At 42.7% G+C, this 16,401-nt stretch overlaps 3 protein-coding genes across 4 annotated transcripts; all 3 read right to left on the bottom strand.

The window, feature by feature from the left end:
* Positions 1 to 4,271: 4,271 nt before the first annotated feature.
* LOC110001507 (pleckstrin homology domain-containing family F member 1) lies at positions 4,272 to 6,157 on the bottom strand. Its single transcript, XM_020656996.3, has 2 exons — positions 5,880 to 6,157; positions 4,272 to 5,311 (listed from the first exon to the last, which is right to left on the bottom strand). Exons 1-2 carry the CDS (start codon positions 6,121 to 6,123, stop codon positions 4,740 to 4,742), a joined length of 816 nt encoding a protein of 271 aa, XP_020512652.1. The 5' UTR covers positions 6,124 to 6,157; the 3' UTR covers positions 4,272 to 4,739.
* A 2,932-nt stretch (positions 6,158 to 9,089) lies between these two features.
* Positions 9,090 to 11,003, bottom strand: bglap (bone gamma-carboxyglutamate (gla) protein). Its single transcript, XM_020656990.3, has 4 exons — positions 10,848 to 11,003; positions 10,648 to 10,686; positions 10,133 to 10,217; positions 9,090 to 9,430 (listed from the first exon to the last, which is right to left on the bottom strand). Exons 1-4 carry the CDS (start codon positions 10,903 to 10,905, stop codon positions 9,328 to 9,330), a joined length of 285 nt encoding a protein of 94 aa, XP_020512646.2. The 5' UTR covers positions 10,906 to 11,003; the 3' UTR covers positions 9,090 to 9,327.
* A 1,731-nt stretch (positions 11,004 to 12,734) lies between these two features.
* mgp (matrix Gla protein) lies at positions 12,735 to 15,763 on the bottom strand. 2 transcript variants are annotated; one of them, XM_020656994.3, is made up of 5 exons: positions 15,666 to 15,763; positions 13,968 to 14,052; positions 13,816 to 13,845; positions 13,540 to 13,645; positions 12,735 to 13,243 (listed from the first exon to the last, which is right to left on the bottom strand). In XM_020656994.3, the coding sequence occupies exons 2-5, from the start codon at positions 14,026 to 14,028 to the stop codon at positions 13,081 to 13,083; spliced, it is 360 nt and encodes a 119-aa protein (XP_020512650.2). In that variant the 5' UTR covers positions 14,029 to 14,052; positions 15,666 to 15,763; the 3' UTR covers positions 12,735 to 13,080. The 2 variants fall into 2 exon arrangements, with proteins under 2 accessions (XP_020512650.2, XP_020512651.2); XM_020656995.3 differs by having other exon boundaries at positions 13,968 to 14,055; positions 15,666 to 15,731.
* Positions 15,764 to 16,401: the final 638 nt, after the last annotated feature.

Raw genomic sequence — 16,401 nt, 5'->3', positions numbered from 1 at the left:
GTTGTGAAATGATATGATACAGATCTGGAAGTGATACAAATAGATCCATGATAACTGTCAATCAGGTCAGCTACACGCCTTATTGTGAATAACTCTTATCCTTCATCAAATCAAAACTGATGAGTCATCAAAACATTCACCCCCCGTACAGTGTGTGTCCATCCAGACATGAGCTAATCACACCTATTTGGTTTTTTGAACCAGGCTGTAAACATGTTCATCTCTGCTGTAAAAACAGGCTTTTTAGAATGGGTGTGTATGTGACTTCCTGTGCTTCTGCAGCCAGCCTCTAGTGGACACTCCAGGAACTGCAGGATTTTACACTTCAGCATCGACTTCATGTTTCAACACCGGAGGTTGCTGCTTGGGTACAATACACAATGCGGTACAATAGGACACATGTTACACATTACCTGCAGCGCAAAGAAACATGATTTAAAATGTGGTCATTTGCAACGGCTCAATATCAGCATCATGTCCACGCCATGTTCATAGCCTTAACTTCTGACCACCACACAGGTGTTCTTCTGCAGGTGTGTCTGGTCCACACTTTGCATTGCATTCAAATGGAGTCAGTTGAAGTGGCTCTGGCATCTGATTAGGATGCCTCCTGGTCGCTTCCCTTAGGAGGTCATCTGGGCACGTCCAACTGGAGGAGGAGAGCACAGGGTAGACCCAGAGCTTGCTGGAGGGAGTATCCATCTGGCCTGGAGGGAACGCCTCAGAATCCTCCAGTTGGAGCTGGAAAATGTAAGGACGGGGAGGTCTAGGTCGACTTGCTTAGCCTGCTACCAGCAATACCCGGCTTCCACTAAGAGCAAGACAAAGGATGGTTGGATGATGGGTTGGAGTGCAGGTGAAATGGTCTTTGTGTTTTCACAGAGAGGATTTCTTGCAGCTGCACTAAGTTGAATTTTTATAAATCAAATGTGATTCATATTCAAGTAAAGAGCAGAGAATAGAATAGAATAGAAGTTTATTTATAAAGCACATTTCATTACAGGTAAGCTCAATGTGCTTTACATTGAAGATTAAAAAATAGCTACTCGATCAACACACTTGCGCAGCCTAACTCGGACTGCCCGATGCTCGTCAGGTCGACGGTGGACTGAGCGGCGATGTCTACAGGATACCCCCCCTTTGCAACGCCCTCCAACACCAGCGCCGACTCTTCAGGGACCCCCGTGATTCCTGTGGGGGCGGAGACCTCAGTGGTGACGACGTTAGGGGGAGTACTGCTGACTGAACACTCTGAAATAGAAGAAATGAATTCACTGAACAAAAATATAAACTCAACAGCTTTTGTTCAAATCCAAGAAGACTTTCTCTGTTCAAAAACAAAACAGAGTCCCTCTGCACCTTTAAGAAAAAGCTAAAGAGCCAGCTCTTTCATGAATACCTACTAACTTAATGATGATGGTCTCCATATTATTGATGATGATGATGGTAATGACGATGGTTTTTGTTTGATAACGACGACTTATAAGATGGTTTCTATACTGATTAGAGCTCTCAAGAACTGCCCTCAATGTTGTGCTTTGCCTCTGGTCACTTCCTGTCAGCACCTGTGTGTCCAATCAGACTCAAAGCTGATCGTTTGCTCTTACTGACATTGTTCCCTTTTTTCTAGATCCTTGCTTGTGTTGTTCTTACTCTCTGATGTACGTCGCTTTGGATAAAAGAGTCTGATAAGTGAATTGTAGAAATGTAAACAGTGAGTCATATAAACGGCTGTTCTACCCCCTCATCATCGTACCTGAAACAGCTCTCTGTGCCGGAGTCCAATGAGGCCACGTCAGTCTGGCAGTCAAACTGTCCTCCTCCTCCTCGCCATCAGGTCGAGCAGGCGGGTCTCCTCCCATCACCAGGCCCAGAGGCACCGCCCCCACCCACTGCCTGGACCGCACGCACTGCAGACAGTCCATAATCCAGCGGGCGTCCCTCCACAGAGCGTCCAAACGCTGCAGATACAGAAGTGGACGCGGTCAACCCAGCGTGGTCGTGATGTCAGAGTTTGAAACCACGGCAACAAAAACAGAGAGGTCGTGTTTTGGGATTCATGTGTTGGACTTTGGCAACTGGAAATGATGCGTTTGATGTTGGCAATGTTTGGAGTTGTCATTGACATTGGCAACATCTGGATTCATTGTTGCATCATCTGGATTCATTGTTGCATCATCTGGATTCATTGTTGCAACATCTGGATTCATTGTTGCAACATCTGGATTCATTGTTGCATCATCTGGATTCATTGTTGCATCATCTGGATTCATTGTTGCAACATCTGGATTCATTGTTGCAACATCTGGATTCATTGTTGCAACATCTGGATTCATGCATCAGATTTTGTCAACATTGGGACTCATGTTCTGGACATTAGCAGCGGTGGATTTGATGTATTGAACGTTGGTGATGTTTGTTTTGGATTCATGTGTTGATGTTGGGAATGTTTGTGTTTTGGATGTTTGGATGTTTTTCGAGCAGCTGCTGCAGACTCTGTCCCCCCCGCCCCGTGTCGTCTTACCTGGGTGAACTCTGTAACGTGGTTGAGGCGCTCTCGGCCTCCTGCACCTCCTTGGTGATAGCTGTCTCTATCATGGCTCATCATAAATATGATACAAAAATCAGATTAGGGACAAAACAGTACGAAAACAAAAACAAAACAAAACAAAACACTTACACATACCCACATATACACAAAGAGTAATTATTTGTATGCTCTTGAGAATAGATAGGTTTTGAGTTTGGCTTTGAAAGTAGACACAGTAGTGATGGACCTCAGGTCAGCAGTTTGTTCCAGAGAGAAGGACCACAGTAACTAAAGGCCCCCTCTCCGGACTTTGATTTGATTTGATTTGTGTGGTTATAAAGACATGCGCACCACTAAGTTTCCTGTCCTGTTGAATGTGCATCATGTATAGACGAGCCAAAAACAACATCTACATTTTCTCTTAATCTCTTACTCCTAAATGACTCACCTGTAGTGAGTAAGAGCAAGACTACTCAGAAAAACAGGCCACGTTTCCTCATACTGAGGGAAAGAAGTCAAGCGAGTCTGACACCGCATTCAAAGAAATGACAAACCCACGGTGAGGACAGCTCTGGCCTTGTTTTTATAAACAGTGGATTAAAGTCACCCATGAGGAATGTTTTTATAAGCCTTTAGGCAAGAAGAGATCACTTCTTCTTCGTTTTGACCTCGGGCATGTTTTGAGAAAAAACCTCTCGGTCACCCAGTAGGTCGCAGGCACCCCAAAACTTTAGCAGGCTAAAACACATCTTAGTGTGATCATAAAGACCTATAACAAGAAGGGTTGTGTAATTTCAGCCTCTTTTTAGAAAGGAAATATTCATGAAATCAAAAAATAAATGTTTTATGAAAAGACAGACGCTTGTACTCTCCTTGCCAGGAGACTGATACTGTTTAAATGGAAAGACTCTATCCCACCGACATATAGTCATTGGATCAAAGAAGTTATGTACCATCTTAAATTAGAGAAAATTAGATGCATTATCAGAGGGTCTATTATGAAATTTCATAATATCTGACAACCTTTCTTGATCTTTGTCGAAGAGATGGAGGCTGACAACATAGCATAATGGGACCATTTTTTTCCCTTCTTTCTGTGATATATTTCTATATTATTTATTTACCTTTTATGAAAGTCTGGCTATATGCAATGTATCATTTATCTTCTTTTGATAGATATCTGGCTATGTACAATGTTTATGTGTGTGTGTCTGGTTTCTGGGGGGGTGAGGATTCATTTTAGTTTGTTTTTTCTTTTGTTGTTGTTGTTTTTCTCCTGTTCTGTTGGTCTGTTTAAAAAAAAAAGACAGACGCTTGAATCAGAATCAGCTTTATTAAGCACACAAGGAATAAGACCGTGGTTAACTTTGCTCTCCAGCCTTAGTTCAAAGTCTGTGGCTTATTCTCGCCAAATGGACGAATATTAGAATATTGTGTGTCTGATCTTTGTCTTCTGAGGGAGAACGTCGACCGACCGTCCTTAAGATTCTGACAGGAAACAAAGGAAAAATAGTTCATCTGGGATCAAAGCGTCGTCCACCACAAAACTTTAAAAAATAAATAAATTATGAGACGCTTTTATTCAGATTGATAAACATCAGAGAGTAAGAACACGAGCGAGGATCTAAAGAGGAGGAGACAACATCAGGAAGAGCAAACAAACAGCTTTAAGTCTGACCGGACAAACAGGTGCTGACAGGAAGTGACCAGAGGTGTTGACAGGAAGTGACCAGAGACAGAGCACTTTTGAAAACATTTTTTTTATTTATTTAAAAATAGGCAGCTGTTCTGTACAGTCATAATCAGCATCAAAACATAAATATCATCATCATCATCATCATCATTAAGGTTGTAATTGCTCGGAGCTGGGTCTTTTGCTTTTTCTTAAAGGTGCAAAGGGATGTGCTCTTTTGAGGAGGCTGAAGACGAGTCGTGCTGCTGCGTTTCAGATCATCTGCAGGGCTTTGATAGTGCATGTAAGACCCGCCAGTGAGGAGTTGCTCCTCATTAAAGAGACTCTGGATCCAGTAGTTCTCTCTCTGGAGGCCCAACTAAATAAACTTTCATCTTGATGACATGGATGTAAAGTAACACTGTATGCTTCTTCTCTCAAACGGGTACAGCTGTCAGGCATCTGAATCTGTTCAAAGGGCCGTTACTTGTTTACATAGAATAAAAGTCATTGTGTCTTTATGTGGTTAACGGTTCATCAGGATGTGGGGAAATCGCAGCTGCTCATCCGTCCCCAGGTTCCTAACCGGGAGTCCAGCCAGTTGCTCTGAGTGAAGCTCTGCTCGCCCTTCACTCCCTCCTCGTCGTTGTCACTGTCCTCCTCTGAACTCTTCTGACAGATGCTGTTTCCTCTCGGCCGGGGAACGCCGCTCTCCTCTTTCTCGTTGTTTGTGTAGCAGAGGCGACACACCCTCAGCTTCTTGGTGGGATGGATGTGACTTATGACGGCGCGTTGTTTGGAGCAGGTGTTGCAAACCACAAAGCCGCAGCTTCTGCAGTGATGACGACGTTTGGTGCCGGTGAAACCGCCCAAGCAGCGCATGCACCTGTAGGTGGCCTGGTCGGGGATCCAGGAGCTGGCGAAGACCGAACCGGGCTGGCGTCTGTTTTCCCGCAGGAGGTTTAAACGACACTCCTCGATGTGATTCATCCACGCCTGCTTCTCCTTGAAGGAGGAGGCGGAGACAAAGAAGGACTTGGAAGGTGTGCGGAGCAGCCATTGGTTAGTCATCGTCACACCGTCCTCCATGTCCTCCAGCTGGATGTCCTCTGAAACACATTTTGTCAGAGTGTTAAACATGCAGGAAAAAAAACAATATCCATCTTACATTCATAATGAACCGAGCAAACTGCAGTTAATACAACTTTAAATCCCAGAATATGAAGAAAATATCAGTGATTTTGAAAAGACTGTAATGTGATCAGAGGTTTTTTTTAATGCGATCAGAAACATGTGATCATATCAGCCTAATGTCTTCGTCTTTCCTCCTTTAAAATGAGAAATGATTCTGTTCCTTCATGTCTTACTTTGTAAAGTTTAGTCTGAAGTTTCCTTTTTACCATAATGCCTGAATAAATGTTGTATTTAATTTTTCATTTTCTTTCTAAACCAGTAGGAATGTTAAGTTAAATCCTTGATGTATAAATCTCCTTCTATTCTTATTTTTTTTATTTTATTTACGTATCTGTTCTTATATTATTTTATTTGCTTTGATAACATGCTGCTGTAACGCCACAATTTCCCAGTTTGGGATCAATGAAGTCATTCTATTCTATTCTATTAAAGCATTTTGAAAAGTGTGACAGTATGAAGTGTTCAGGAGAGTCTGTGTCTCACCTAAAGGAATGATCTTCTGATTTTTGTGCCATCGTCCGTTCAGTATGATGCTGCCGTAAACCAACAAGTCATTGAACAGGTAGAAGTCTTTAGGCTGTGGTTTCCTGCGACCCTGCTTCATCAGCCGGCCCTCTCCCATCAGAAACCGGCCCGGTTTGGACAAAGGTCGCCCTGCAGTGCCGAAGGAATTCTCCACGGCCTGAATGCGATGCTGGTTCTCCTTCTCAAACGTGAGCAGATCCATCCTGGTGACTCTGTGCCTGCTGCACGGCTGACTGCAGGTTTTATATCCTCCAGGTGACGTGCGGGAAACAGGATTAACATGTTAGACCAGAAATCCAAAGTGAAGTGTGCGGCAATTAAAAACTCTCAGATGCAAATTTAAGGTCATTGACCTTTTAGGCTTCTTTAGCCTGAAGCGGTTCTACATCTTAGAGGAAGTTAAAGAAAAAAAATACTTTGGGACAGAATTAAGACACAAACTGCTATCAACAAATACATACATAGATCATGTTTAAAGAATATGAATGCGTCAATGATAAAAACGAGAGGAGAGATGTAGCCCCCTAGAGTCATGCAGCTAACGCCAAACAAATCATAAATTACACAACCATTGCAGACATGGCATTTGGTGTCAAAATAATCTACATTTTGTTTTAAATACCATGAAAATGATTTTCATATTTATTCAATTGGACAAGTGCAAGTGAGAGGAATGAGTAAACCAAAACTGCAAACAATTTTGCCTGAAATAGTTTGCAGAATTAAAGGATCCAAGTAAACCAAAGAGATGTGTCAACAGATATACAAAGATATGAATCAGTCTATTTCATGCTATATAACCTGACACAGTTTTATTTTGGCAGGTTGAGTTGCTCAACCAGCAGTTGGATTGAAGTATTGACGTGTCTGCAGGTTAATTATGGAAACCTTTTCCTGCAAGAATTTCACAGACAACAGATATTAAAATCTGCTTCCTGCTCAGGGCTGGTACTGCTGTTAAACAATGGGGGGTTAGTTACCACAGGTACAGGTGGAATGTGAGCTTCAAGGGGAATACCAAGTGAAGACTGGATGGAGGAGGTTTAGGCCGGCCCTCCTCTTCTGAACAGGAAATAATTAAAAACATTCCAGTGCAGATTACCGGCAGACAATTTTAATTTGACGTCTGTTTGTGGAATTTCCCGAGGAAACCCACAGCAGAGGAAACTCCAAACATTTCCACATTGCCCCTTCACTTATACAACACACAAAACTCAAGTCTGCTGTTCTTAGACGCGTGTTCACAGTATAGATGTCTCTACACAACGTTTACATCAATGACTTGATTTCCCTTTTTCTAAGCAGCTAGCAGGACTCACCAGGCAGATGTTAGAGGCCTTCAGTGCCCCAGGAATGGCCAGAAATTATATTTGGATATGGTTAGCTTGGGACACAAAGAGCTGGGGCCTCTCCTCTCACTTTTCTGTGGACTTACCTGCACTGTCAAAGGCTATATCAAGAATGACTTCCAAATCTAGTTTACACTTACTGACAAGACTGGAATCAGGCCCAATCAGCTAGCTGGTCTCCGTCACAAAGTCGCTGAGCAGACCGTCAAAAACATACTTTTTAGGATTAATTGCAAACTGTGCTTCAAAGGGCTTTCAGGGTCTTAACCCTTCATTCCCCTAAAACAGTTTGGAGCCCCTTCTAAGTCCCCTGCCCCCCCAAATAACTTTGTGATGAGAACATTTTGGGGATGAAAAGTTTCATTTACATACGCTGAGCTTGATCTGACTTACACCTATGTATTTAGAAAATAAATATGAGCACGTTTTTAGTCAGCTAAATGATGATGTGGAGATGATTCACTTTTGCTTTGTGTGATTTAATTTGTGGGTTTGCACCGCTGCGAGTCTGCTTGTATTGGCAAATGTAAACACAGCGTTTAAATCCTATGAGTCACAAGTACAAAGGATGTAAAGGATCGTGTTGCCACAAATCATCAACAAGAAGGATGACAACGAGGAGGACTCTTTTAATGAGCTCTATAAAAAGTGTAGTAGTCTGCTGAAAACAAAACACTCCTGTCATCGCTGTCAGGACATGAATGGAAGAAGGACGATGGACTTGTGTCAACCGCTGCAGGTGCGATGTGAAGAAACCAGAGGGGTCGAGACTCTGGGTGGGGGAGTCGTCTCTTCGTGTCTGTTTGTATGGAAATCATGGTTCTTGTATTTAGACAAACACAGAAGTGAGGAAACACAGAGGGGGTTTTAGGGGGGGCGAGGGTGAAATCAGCATCAGAGGAATAGGACTACTTAAGGCATGTTAATGAAACGGGTTGTGCTTGCAGCCTCTAATAAACTCTTGTTTATTCTCCTTCTTAATCTTACACACATATCGGTCAAGTCACGTTTTAGTTCAATTGTCCTTTTGCATGCTAGAAGGAACCACAAAGAAAAGCATGCTATAAATACAATAACAAAATAGTTTCATCATCTGTGATGAAAACACGGCAAACCTGTTGGACTTGATTCTCCCGTATCGTAAACATCGACGCCAAGTTGACACAGAGCCCGGCTGTGGGAGCAGAACAGATTCATACTTAACAGGACACATTTTAAAAAAAATTAGGGGAAGATGGACTCCACTGAAAGATGCTTTTTGTTTGGCTGCATTGTGTGTCAGAAGCCTTCAACGCCTTTTCAAGTCGTATGAACAGAAAATCACAATGTTATGCTGAGCGTGATGGAAACCTCTGTCAGTATTCAGTTCAGCATCCGTCACTTTAAAAGACAAAGACTTTAAAAAAAGACTGGAGTGCCTTCTTGTTCACTAAGTTGCAGAGAGAGAGAGAGAGAGAGAGAGAGAGAGAGAGAGAGAGAGAGAGAGAGATATATATATATATATATATATATATATATATATATATATATATATAGTTCAAGCACAGCTAAGATGATGTGCAAACAGCACATCTGTTTGCACATCATCTTTTGGATATCTGTATTTTATATTTTTAGACTTCTTTACACTACTGCAGCTTGCACCGGGGTTTGGAGATTTTTCTGTGTGACCTGGCAAAACATTGACAACATAAATGACTTTGCCTTTGACTTTGACTTTGACTTTGAAAAAGAGGACATCTACTGGCCACATGGTGTCACAGCAGTTCCAGAAACACAGGTGAGACTTTATGAGAGAGAGCACACGCAGCAGCACAGGCGAGTTTAATTCATCTTTATTTAATCTCAAACTACTCTACAGGATGAAAGGAAATGAAGAAACATTTCTGTAAGGTTATGCTGGACACATATTTCCCCCTTTAGTCCCCTCTCACTTGCTGGTTTGTTAAATGACTTTATAGCTTAATTAAGAAGAAACCGGTCAGATTTAAAGGTGCTGATGCTGATTCCCTGAAGAAATACAGCTGTTAATGCGGGGTCAGTTGTTTTGGTTGGTATTAATAGGGGATTGGTCCGTAGTGGGCGGTGTAGGCGGCGATGATTCCCTGGGTGTCCATCATGTCCTCACACGCCAGGTTGGCCTCACATACTTCACTCAGACTGAAGGGGAGACAGAGACGTAATTAAATTACGACATTTAATGATGTTTATGATACAATATGGTACTGAATAATGATGATGTTCTGTGCAACCTGTTTATCTGTTATTAAGAATCCTTTGCCTGGGAAAACAGAAACATATGAGTGCTTTAAAAAGTCTTGTGAAAGGAAATTCCCAAAGTGGGATAACAGCGGGGGCAAATCAGGCCTTAGGTGTATACTGAAACCCAACGGACGCTCGCGGCCCGATCAGCTGCTCCAGACCGGTCGGATGATTGTCTGTCATGTTTGATATTTTGGTCGTATGCCTGCACACACTCGCACAGTGAGTGCACAGCCACGAGCTGATTCCTCGACTTCAGGGCCTTTTTTCTTGTAATGTGTCTGAACAAACTGACAGACAGCGTGCAACAAGAGATTAAAGAATTCACTACTTTTTCCTAAGCACAGAGAGTATAGTCCAAATACTGGTGTCTGATATATAAAGAAGCATATCATCTGCATAAAGGGACAACTTCAATTAAAGACGAGTGCAGAAGACGACTCGGTTGAATCTAATTATGACTAAAAACAGACACTCTTTGGGGTTTGGTGGACCATGTCAGAGAGAGGAAACATGTTATACATTTATTTGGTATGTGAGTGCTTAAATAAAGATGTGTCTTGTCAGCGATGTGAAAGTAGAAGTTTTTTTTTTAAATACCTCTCGAGCTGAGCCAGGGATAATTGTCCTGCAGCTCTCTTCTGTCTCACTATCTCAGAGGCCTCCTCCTTCTCCACAAATGGACCTGCACATCACGAATAATTCACACAACTGTAAAGAATTTTTTGTAGAAATTCAGCAAACTGAATCAATCATGAACAACATTTACATTTAAAGGTACAGACACAGAAACAGCCTGTTCTGAGCAGGGCTGAAATAGAGGGGTTTATAGACATGATCAAATACAGGATCAGAGTGGATTTAGAACAAGAAACTTCACACACATGTTTTGAGGAGCTCTGAGACTTATTTAAACTGAAGAAGAGGAGGAGGATATGCGACCTTTAAAGGGAATCTTTAGCTAACAATCAGTGATTGTAGCTAAACACTTCTGGTCGAACTGCAGGATAAATCAGATTGAGTTTCAATTCATTCAAACTGGCTAAAAAGGAACGTACAATTTAAATTAAACACTGATGATACTGATGAAAAAAAAAGTTAAAGTCTCTTCTTACCCTCCTGAACGAGGTTTCCATCAGCAGTCTGGGAGGCATCTGTCAAACGTGAGGATAGAAATATGAAAATAATTGTATGTTGATGTTTTTCTCTGAGATGTAAGTAGCTATTAAACTTTGTTTTTACAGCAGAATATGCTTTAAATATTTAAATATAACCCTGTTGATTGAATTAAAAGTTTAGTAATGCATTTTTTTACCTGAGGTGAGACAGACGACAGCGAGGGACAACAAAACCAGGACGGACAAAGTCTTCATCTTTAGATTTCTTTCTTCAGCGTCTGCAGAATCAGGCAGCAGCAGGTACGACCGGGGACTGAAGCAGCTTCTCGATCCTCTCTCCTTTTCTTTCTTTCTCGTGTCCATATATACATAAATAGAATAATAGATGCAGCCCTCACTACGACATGGGGATGTGATTGGTTAGGGAATCAAGTATCACACACCCACAGGGACGCAGAAATGCAAACCTCCACAAAAAAAATGATCTCCACAAAGACAGATTTGATGTTTCAGCTTGCTTAAATGTACATGCACACAAACACAGAGAGAGAGAGAGAGAGAGTGGAGTCGGCTGCAAAAAGGTGAGCATTTGTTTTAAAACAAAGGTGACAAGAAACCAGACGCATGTAAAGGCCTCTTGATTGTCTTTAAAGTTTTCTTCATGTGTGAACAATCAGACAAAGATCTCATATTTTAAAACATTGCACCTCGTTTGGGTCACTACAGCCGCTCTCAAAACACCAGATTCTGATTTCTTTACATGCATGTGCATCTCAGTTTCCTCTTTGACACCTTTTAAGGAGATTTAAATATGGAAGAAAAACAGGTGAATAGAGGTGATAAAATGTGGGATATAGCTGCAGAATCTCCCCCAGTGATCTCCCCTCTGACAGACTCTGTAACAATCCATCATTTATCTAAATCACTTTCCTGTTTGGTAAAATTAAAGTTCATCTCTGGGACTTAGTGTCCACAGGCAGCCAGTAGAGGTCAGAGTTTCCCACATACATTTTTTAAAGCTCTTGCAGGTCATTCAGTGCACACAGCAGAAACCAGCGTCCCACATTATGCGACATGATTTCAATCTAAAGGCTCCGGCGTTCCTCCATAAAAAAATCTACTTTTAGAAGCAGAGTGTGTTTGAAGCTTTCACTTTGAGGATGTTGGAAGATATTTCTAACTAAACGAGAGGGTTGTTTTCCAATAAAACGTTACATGGAGTCGAGTTAAACATGCATTTAGGTTTTTTGATTTTTGATGAACACAGACACTTTATAAGAATATAATTTAAAGGAAGTCCTCCACGGAGCTGTTTCTCTGTGGCTCTTCTTGCTGCTTTTTAAAACTGAATATTTAGATTCTGGACCGGTTCTGAGTGTATAACACGGTCTGTAATTTCACCGTCTGGGTCAAAGCTGGGGCCTTGGCTCGCTTAGAGGACAGAGTCCAAGGATTCAACCTCAGGCTGTCTTAAATTGTGCACATATGCGGCCTGTTGGCAGCATCAATATTCAAACATCCAACAGACGGTCCGTTTAGTACCAATTGATTCTGACATGGTGTGTGCTGACCTGTTTGTGTGTGTGTGAGTGTTAAAAAAAAAAAACACACATTTGAAGTAATATTATGGTTAAAGACATCACAAGTAAATGTGTTATTACTTTTTTGTGTTTTTAAAATGACCAGAAAGAGAAGTCCACACTTGTTGTATAGATAGATAGTCCCCTCAGAGTAAGGTACGCGTGTATGTGTGTGTGTGTGTGTGTGTGTGTGTGTGTGTGTCTGTGTCTGTGTGTGTGTGTGTGTATGTGTGAGGACACTGACACTCAAGAAAACCAGATTTTGACCAAACACATTGAAAAGATGAATCCTTTTTGTTCTTGAGTACAGGGGACACTGAGGAGGGATATCTACGGTGCATCTTAAGGAGGAGGAGGAAAGATCCTTTTATTTATTTCACTCGTACGCCCCTCTAACTCTATTCCTACAAACTCGACTCAGTTCATCTTTCACCTGGAGTGTCGGACCATAACTGTGATTCTAACATCTGCTATGCATGTGGCAAACAAACAGCACAGACGGCATAAAGACAAACCCAATGAAGGGATATTTTATTCATTCAAAGCAAAGAAAACAATCCGATAAATAAATGGATAATATGAGATAGTGGAGAGTGAGCAAACACACAGAAATTAAAGCTCATTACTGCTCTGAAGGTGTGATAATAGTGGATAAAAGTTATCCTGAGAATACACAAAGGATGGAACATGAACTTCTACATGTTTGTAGTAAAAAAGGCTGCACCGCCTGAGCCAGGATGGACGCCTTCCGTTGATATAAAAACCTGTTTCTTGCCACAGAAACATCAAGTTATGACATGTGGAAAGAATGACAATAATGATGACTGTGTGTTTGACAGACAGCTGATGTTTAGTAGCGACGAGTCACCGGCGCTCTCGCGGGCTGGGGCTGAGGTCGGGCGCCAAAGAACCTCTGGTAGGCCTGCTGGAAGCCGTGGTGGTAAGCGTAGAAGCGGCAGGGGGAGAAGTCCTCGCAGGTCTCTGCACGCCTCTCTGCCGGGGACTTTATCGTCCTGCAGAGTTCAGACGAGAACACACACAGACGTGGAAATGCAGACAGAGACGGTTAAAGGGGAAGAGGATCATAATCAGAAACAGACAGTGGCTTTTTTTTACTCTTCAATCATCGTGCATTCACGTCCAGCTGCAGACTCTCAGCAGCTGTAAAAGTTTATAGTTTTTCTAATGATCCCTTAATGTGTGTGTGCACGTGTGCATTTCCTCGCCTGTTGAGGTTTTACATATGTGCATGATAAAAAAAAAGCAGGGTTATGTGCTCTGTGTGCATGTCTGCGGTCGAGTGTTTCACCTCCTCATGTTGTAATAGTTGAAGTTGTTCCCTCTCGGGGGTGCGTGTGCGCTGCCTCTCGACGGCGTGATGAAGGAGTTGGCTCGGTTTGGAGGCACAAACACATCTGGAAAATCAAAACTTTACTAAACAAAAGAAATCCCTTTTTTAAATCGAGCATCGTGCAATTGATCAAGTGAAGTTAAAGGTGAGGGGGGGGCGTGTTAGAGAAGGGATTGGATGCATGATGTTAGAAGAGCATGCATGTTTTTCCATGATGAGACAACGTTTAATCACCTTCAATGGATTCTGTGCTTTCGTGAGAGTCTACGGGAAAAAACATGGAATCAGTTAATAATAAAATGATGAATCTCTGCGTGAATCGGATGTTTGACATGAGAGGAACGACAGCTGAAAAGTGAGGATGTCGAGGTGCGTTTTTTTTTTACCGTAGCAGGCGCAGAGAGAGACCGCGGCACACACTGCCACAAACTGAAGAAGGCTCCTCATCCTGGGCCGTGTTTATCTGCCTGTCTGCTGGAAGAGAGCAGAAAGGTGTTTCAGTGAGTCCTGTCAGCTCTGCAGTAAGAGCTCAAGAGGAAAAAGAGAGAAAGTGGCGACACTGTTGGCAAACATGGAAGAACCACAAGCAGAGATAGACGGCTGAAGGTGTCTAAATCTGTCCGTGTGGTTCAGTGCATACGAAGACCAAAGAGAGGCATGATCTATAAGTTGCTGCAGAGTTTCCGCCCAGGAGAAGTTTTTATATATTCATGAGACAAGACTGAAGATCCTCGCTGAGATAAACAAGCGTGCAAAAGGTCTTTTCAGTGCAGCACAAGGCCAACCCGCAACCGCTGCTCCATATCTGAAACCTCAGTGTGAAAGAACAGCCATGAGAGAATTACTGTGGCTGCAAGAGCCGACCAACCGACCGACCCCCCAGAGAGTCCGAGACGAGTTAATGTTGGAACAGGAATCTAAAAGAGACGTTTCTACATCAGACAGGTTATTGCTCAAGAGGTTTACATGTAGAGGATTTTTTCTTTTGGCTTTGGTGTACAAAAAAAAAGAACACAATAGAAGAATCAAAAAGTAAGAAGTTATGAAACTCTATCAGGGGGCTTAAATTAGGAAAAAGATTTTATAAAGTACAGAATGTGTTATCGGAGATCTGTCTATCTGTCTAACACACACATGTTGCAAATGCATGCAAACACTGTCACACGTGCACACAGTAACATGCACGAGTGACATACAGTAAGGTGTGTGGCACCTGTGAAAACAGCAAGGCCAGATGTCCACACACACACACACACACACACACACACACACACACACTTTATTTGCATGCCTGCGCTGCGGAGAAGCCTTCATCCCGTCTTCTGTTTGTAGGATTTGGACTGGACTTTTGGACTCTGTTTCAGCAGCCCTCCTTTTTTCCCCATCAATAGCGGCTTTCATTATACATAAACACACACACACACACACACACACACACACACACGCACACACACGCACACACACACACACACACATACACTCACAACATCAGCCCCTCAGGTGAATCTTGGCTTCAGGTGTAACCAAAACCTACATTGGGCACAGAAACAGCAACCTCAGGCCTTAAGGCTCAAAAAGCTTCCAAAGACAAGAATGTGTGTGTGTGTGTGTGTGTGTGTGTGTGTGTGTGTGTGTGTGTGTGTGTGTGTGTGTGTGTGTGTGTGTGTGTGTGTGTGTGTGTGTGTGTGGTGCTGACAACAGTGTCTGCAGAGTTTTATGTCTGTCTGAGTCTTAGTCGGGGTCCTGGTGGGTTCATATTCCCAGAGTTTGCCCCGCTCAGTGGAAAAAGCCACAGGAATGATGCTGGGCACGAGCAGAATAGAGCCCACATCTTTACATACACACACACACACACACACACACACACACACACACACACACACACACACACACACACACACACACACACACACACACACACACACACACACACACACACACACACACACACTGAAGGCTTCTGATACAGTGCAGAAAGCATTATGAAATGTTAGTATCAAAGTGTTCGTATCATCTGTTAGTGATGAAAACGAGCTGCGTCTTCAGTCCACCTGCTGTCAGAGTAAAGAGATGTTTTTTCTTACCGTTACAGATTATTACGCAGTGAGAAGTTTCAAATATCTTCTGAGGAATATTTCCTAATTCCTCCCTGAGAGGCTTTTTATACTCACCTCTCGTGCCCCCACCCCTTCATTTTCTACCCACCGACTCCCTCCACCCCTCTCTCTCTCTCTCTCTCTCTCTCTCTCCTCCCTCCTCGTTCTATCAGCCCCCTTTTCCACCGCTCTATCAGACTGGGGGTATTAGCTCACTCTCTCTCTCGACTCCCACACGTTCACCGAGGAGAGGTGGGGGGGGGGGGGGGATAGAGAGAGAGGGGTAAACAGAGAAGCTGATGTCTGACAGCTACATGATAATATTCACTGCTGTTTGCCAACACGGCACGATGAGATCAGAAGACAATCTGCCCTGCAGGGACACATTTCACTCAGGAGGAGATACAGACTGACTGTTTAAAGGGAGATTTTAGGTGAACTGTCCCTTTAACTGTCATGAACTGAAGCTGTGATCTCATGTCTGACATGATCTCTGAAATATGTAACGTAATAATAACAACACATCTGACACTCAGATGTTTCCTCACAGCTTATCAGGCCTTCATTAACCCTTTAAAGCAACAATCTGTAACTCCTCCTCCTCCTTCAGTCGTTTCAAAGTCGATCTAATAGAACGATAACTTTCAGCAGGGAGGATGGCGTCCCTCTTGTGTCCACAGAACGCCCCGCTCACCTGTTTTCAGCACTATGTAACTCTGTCAGC

Source organism: Labrus bergylta, chromosome 16 (genome assembly GCF_963930695.1).
Source record: "Labrus bergylta chromosome 16, fLabBer1.1, whole genome shotgun sequence".
NCBI lineage: Eukaryota > Metazoa > Chordata > Actinopteri > Labriformes > Labridae > Labrus > Labrus bergylta.
Note: the sequence above shows the minus strand (reverse complement) of the source record. Positions and strands in the feature narration are given on the sequence as shown.